Raw genomic sequence first — 5,694 nt, 5'->3', positions numbered from 1 at the left:
ATTCAAAAAACTCAAAAAAATTCACTTACCTTAGAATTCTTATTCCTTTCTCCTTTCTAGCCATAAACATATCATCCTTGATATGGCATCCAGATTCCTGTCATGTTTTTGAACTTCGAGACACATGAATATTCACAAGCTTTTGTACATTATGAGAGGAACTCCTATAAATAGGACAATATGTTAAAATACTTTACATTGTTTCAATAAGCATGTATTGACAACATCATACTTTCACAAACTGGTGAAACGAAAACACATAAATTAGAACCATATACAAGCTCACAGAACTAGAATTTAATTAAAGGGAGATTTGACATGAAAGAAGACTAGATTGTTATGGAAGACAATCTTGAAACAATCAAACATGGACTTAAACTTCTTGATGGAAGTTATAAACATCTAAAATGTAGAGCTGTCCGATGCCAATGTTTCTGTGGGATTGCATTTTTCCAGGAGTTCTGATATGGTAGGTGTTAAATTGGAAGCAGCTGCAGCTCCCATCAAAGATGTCTTCAGGCTCACCAAGGCTTTCGCTACATCACTCATGGAAGGTCGCTCTCTTGATGATTCACTACTACACAGCAAACCAACATGAATGAAAGAAAGAAGACATTTATTGTCTTCCATGTTTTCATTCACATCACTCAATAGCTCCCTATCAACAATTTCTGCCAGTCTGTTTGGAAAAGCTGATCTCACCCACTTGTGCAAGCTCATGTCTCCTACAAACATGTCATCACTTGGTCTCCTCCTTGTAACCATCTCCAATATCAGAATTCCATAACTGTAAACATCTCCATAAATAGAAACATTCCCACCCAATCCATACTCTGCAATCAATTTTACTCTATTAAATTCTTTAAAAAGCTAATAAAGAAAATGATAATGCTAATATAAAGATAATTCAAACATTTTACCTGGAGCAATATAGCCAATGGATCCTTTGAGTGCAAATGTTGTTGTACTCAGTGAATCAGTGGAATTTGTAGAAGTTAAACGGGATATACCAAAATCAGTGACAAGAGCTGTCATGTTGGCATCCAAGAGCACATTGCTGGGTTTTAAATCACAGTGCACAATTTGTAGAGGACAATCATGATGTAAATATTCCATGCCATGTGCTACATCAACAGCAATGCTCAAACACTCACTCAATCCCAATTTACAAAAGCCTTCACCATCCCTCTCAGGGTGCAAATGTTTTTCCAAGCTTCCATTATATGCAAATTCAAGAACCAAACCTTTCAAGTCAGGGTAGAAAAATGCACTCATGATTCTGATGAGGTTACGGTGCCGAATTCTTCCCAACATCTTGCACTCTCTCTTAAAACTCTTAAGAGCTTCTTCATTTTGTAAATTAAGATTCTTGATGGCAATTATCTTACCATCCCTCAACATGCCTTTGTAGACAGATCCAAAGTTACCCACTCCAAGCAAGTTTGACTCGTCAAATCCAGATGTTGCGATGAACAGATCTTGATAAGAAAATTTTGGATAGTTTCCTTGAAAAATAAAGCTCGAGGAACGGACTAGTTGCCTTGAAAGTTTATGCCTCCATAAAATTACTATAATGAAGCAGCATAATACAAATCCAATGGTTCCAACAACTGATAAGACTACTTTTTTGAGAAGGGAATGTTTTCCCTGGGTCAGATTTGGGCATGGAGGCAATGAATAGTGTTTTGGACCACATAGACCAGGGTTCCCCATAAAAAATGTTACAACAGTTCTATTTTGAAACAACCCTCCTTCTGGAATCTGCCCTGACAAATTATTGAAAGAAAGATCCATTTCTTGGAGATTTTTTAATTTGGAGAGTGAATGTGGTATTGGACCTTCAAAGGTGTTGTGAGACAGATTTAGATGCTCTAATGCTGTGCAGTCTCCTAGAGAAATTGGAATGACCCCAGTAAGTTTATTTCCAGATATATCTATGGCTAGAGCCATTACAATTTTACTCATCTCCTGCGGCAACGGCCCTTCCAGAGAATTCCATGAAATATTAAGGTAGAATTGCAGGTTTTTAAGGCTGGCAATGACTTCACCAGGTATCTTTCCCCCTAGTTTATTGTAAGATAAGTCAAGGAGCTCCAACTTCTGACATCCCTCCAAACTAACAGGGATCTCCCCTGATAACTTGTTGTGCTGAAGTAGAAGACGTCTTAACTGCTGGGAGCTACAAAGTGAATCAGGTATTTTTCCAGATAACTGGTTGTGACTAAGATTTAAGAGTCCGAGATGTTGCATATGACTTATCTCACTTGGAATGCTTCCTTCTAATTTGTTCCCACCCAGATGCAATTCTTCCAACTCACGAAATCTATTAATTCCAGATGGAATATTGCCGCTCAAAAGATTATTTTCTAAACCTAAGTATGTCAAGTTTGTGAGATTTACAATCTGTTGTGGTATGCTTCCGCTTATCATGTTGGCCGATAAAGCCAAGTAATTGAGATTAGAAGACAGCTGGCCTATGGTCGGGGCCAATATACCAGTGAAATAATTGATTTTCACATCTATTTCTTGCAAGTGGGAGCAATTTGTGGGAGCATTGAGAAAGGCCAAGGCCAATGTGTTACTGCTGTCACTAACGAGTTGATTGGTGTGTAGGTAAATCTTGGTGAGAAGCTTCAACCTACCTAGTTCCATTGGAACCGTTCCACCAAGTTGGTTTGTATTTAAATAAAGTTCTTTGAGACTGGAGCAATTTCCCAGGGAGTTTGGTATGTTTCCACTAAGCTGATTTCCCCATAAACTAAGATACTCTAAGTCAGTTGGTATTCCCAATTCAGGTGGAATGTTGCCCGATAAGTTATTTAAGGCCAAATCCAATCGAACTAAGGCAGACAGATTCTTGAAAGAGGGTGGAATGGTACCCGTTAGACTGTTACCGCCCATGTAGAGATACTTCAAACTTGTTAGAAGAGTCAGCTCAGGCGGAATGCTGCCATGCAGTTGGTTGAAGGTGAGTGACAGAAGATACAAACTGCGGCAAGCGGAGAGAGCGGGCGGAATGATTCCTTGTAATTGATTGCCGGCCAGCTCGAGTATCTGTAGATTTGGCAGTTGGCCGAGTTGAGGAGGAATAGTACCAGTGAGGTTATTGAAGGAGAGATCAAGGGATCGAAGAGAGGAGAGACTCCCGAGCACGGGAGAATTGGTGCCGTCTAAACCCATTTGGGATAAATTGATGGCACGGACAGAGTGAAAAGTGCTGGGAATGGCGCCCGATAGACTATTTCCAAAAAGGTAAATAGTCTGGAGGTGACTGAGCATGCCCAATTCAGGAGGAATGTGGCCGTAGAGCTCATTGTTGGCCAAATCCAATACAACTAAGGCAGACAGATTCTTCAAAGAGGGGGGAATGGTACCCGTGAGATTGTTACCGCCCAAGTAGAGGTACTTCAAACTTCTGATAAAGCTCAGCTCAGGCGGAATGCTGCCATGCAGTTGGTTATAGGAGAGTGCCAGATAATACAAACTGCGGCAAGCGGAGAGAGCGGGCGGAATGGTTCCTTGCAAATGATTCTGATGCAGCAAGAGTATCCATAGATTTGGGAGTTGGCCGAGTTGAGGAGGAATGATACCAGTGAGATAATTACTGGAGAGATCTAGGGCTCGAAGAGAAGAGAGATTTCCCAGCACAGGAGAGATGATGCCATCTAAACCCATTTGGGTTAAATTGACGGCACGAACAGATTGAGACGAGTGACAAATAATACCAGACCAGTTACAGAATGGGTGAAGGGGAATCCAGTCGGGCAGAGCATTGCCGTTTTTGGATACGACAGCTTTGAATCGCAAGAGCAATTGTTGTTGTTGTTGTTGTTGAGAGAGATGATTGAGAGAATGAGGAAAAGCGGAGATTGAAAATATGAAAAACATTAAAAGTAACAAAAAAAAAACAGCCATGTAAGACAGAACTCTTGTGAGGCAGGGGAAAAACAGAAGGCAATTGAAGAGAATAGAATGGAATGGAGGAATAAATAGATTAGGGATATCAGTGCCTACAAATTACTGTTTAATAATTTCATCAGAAGTTATGTTTCTAGATTTTTTTATTTTGTTTTCTTTAGTTTTTTTTCAAATTAATAATGATGAAGATGGATTTTCTAATAGAAAATTAAATTAAAATATTTCATCATATTAAACAGAAAATAATAATTCAAATTAACAATTTTTTTCTATGTTGTCATATATTTTAAATTCACAAGTTTTTGTAATGCAATACATGAGCTCTTACTAGAAATCACTATCTACATACTGAAATATTAAGAGGTAGTTATTAGATACATAATATTTTACAATTTTACAATAAATTATATTTTAATTATATATTTTTTGTAATAATTTAAATTTCAACTACCTAAAAGAAGTCACCAACATATGACCACTTATCTCTTAAATCAATCTCATTGGTATCCTTCTATGTGTAATTGTATGTGACACTACCAGAACAACTTAAAAAAACCTCAATTAGTCAATCATTACAAAATACAAATGCTCAATATTAGCCTATTAATAAATTGAAAAAAATACAGGTATCCATTAATAAACTATATTAATCTCCTAATTGTACTATTAAATTAGTTTTGCCTAATTGTTTTGTGGTGTTTGTGCACAATTTTAATTACATGGGTAGAAACTTGGGTGGCTAAAAACTAAAGTTAATAATTGATTATCCAATGTGTACATGATTAGAGGGACATTAAGAGATATAGAGAATTAGATTAGAAAATAGAAAGTGAACAAGATGATCAATCAAATAAATAAAATTATTTATTTAATTTATGAAGAGGATTAAAGGTCTAATTAAATCATTTTCAAATAATTATTTACCAAGGGTTAGACCTTAGAGATCAATGAAATAATAATTTTAGATGAGAAACAAGAATAACAAAATTAGTGGAAAATATTTTAAATAATAAAGAATATTTAAATAATATTGACGACAAGAATGAGAATAATTGATCAAATGTAAATGATCAATAATCAAAGGAATTATCAAGTCCAACAAAGTGTCAGTTTGAGGTGTTTGCATTTCAATTGTATTTGAAATGATGGTAAAATAACTTTATTTTGAAGAAAAATAAAATATAGGTCACTCTAAGAATTAAGAAGAGAAAAGATGCTTTTGTATAGAAGAAATAGAAGAAATGTGGTGAAAGATGGATTCCCCCTTGAGAGGGTAGGTGGGTTAAAAAATGGATAAAAGAGAAAAAATATGGATAAAAAGAGAAAGATAATGAAAAAAGGAGATGGGAGGAATAAATGGAATAAAAAATAATGAAATGGGTTGAATAAATAGGGCTAGGGGTAAAAAATTAATTTTTACCCTAGCTAATAGTGAAGTGAGAACATGGTAGAAGAGAAGCAAAGTTAAGATAGAGAATGCATGGATTAATGAGTACTAGGTAAAGAGAGTGAGATGGTATTGACGTCTGGAGGAGTGAGGGCTAATGGTACATACTCTCATCTTGATCATTTCATGCATTTACGTGTCATTAATAAGGGGTAGATTAGGTCAAATGATGCAACTATTGAAGTAGTAAAAATATGAATTGGTAGATATGTTAAGGGATGGAGTGGCTTTGTTAAGGGTTGTGGTTGTTGTGAAGCTAATTAGTGACTCCATAAAATGTGAAATAATTTTACTAAATTATAGTAGCCATGTAATCATAATGATTATGT

General features: G+C 36.2%; 1 protein-coding gene across 1 annotated transcript; it reads right to left on the bottom strand.

Annotated features, from left to right (window-relative positions):
• Positions 1-402: 402 nt before the first annotated feature.
• Positions 403-3,915, bottom strand: LOC131876222 (putative leucine-rich repeat receptor-like serine/threonine-protein kinase At2g24130). The gene is made up of 2 exons (XM_059221096.1): positions 921-3,915; positions 403-833 (listed from the first exon to the last, which is right to left on the bottom strand). The coding sequence occupies exons 1-2, from the start codon at positions 3,913-3,915 to the stop codon at positions 403-405; spliced, it is 3,426 nt and encodes a 1,141-aa protein (XP_059077079.1).
• Between the last annotated feature and the right edge of the window lie 1,779 nt (positions 3,916-5,694).

This window comes from Cryptomeria japonica, chromosome 5 (genome assembly GCF_030272615.1).
Source record: "Cryptomeria japonica chromosome 5, Sugi_1.0, whole genome shotgun sequence".
NCBI classification, from domain to species: Eukaryota; Viridiplantae; Streptophyta; class Pinopsida; order Cupressales; family Cupressaceae; genus Cryptomeria; species Cryptomeria japonica.
The sequence above is the reverse complement of the archived record's forward strand: the minus strand, read 5'-3'. Positions and strand labels throughout refer to the sequence as shown.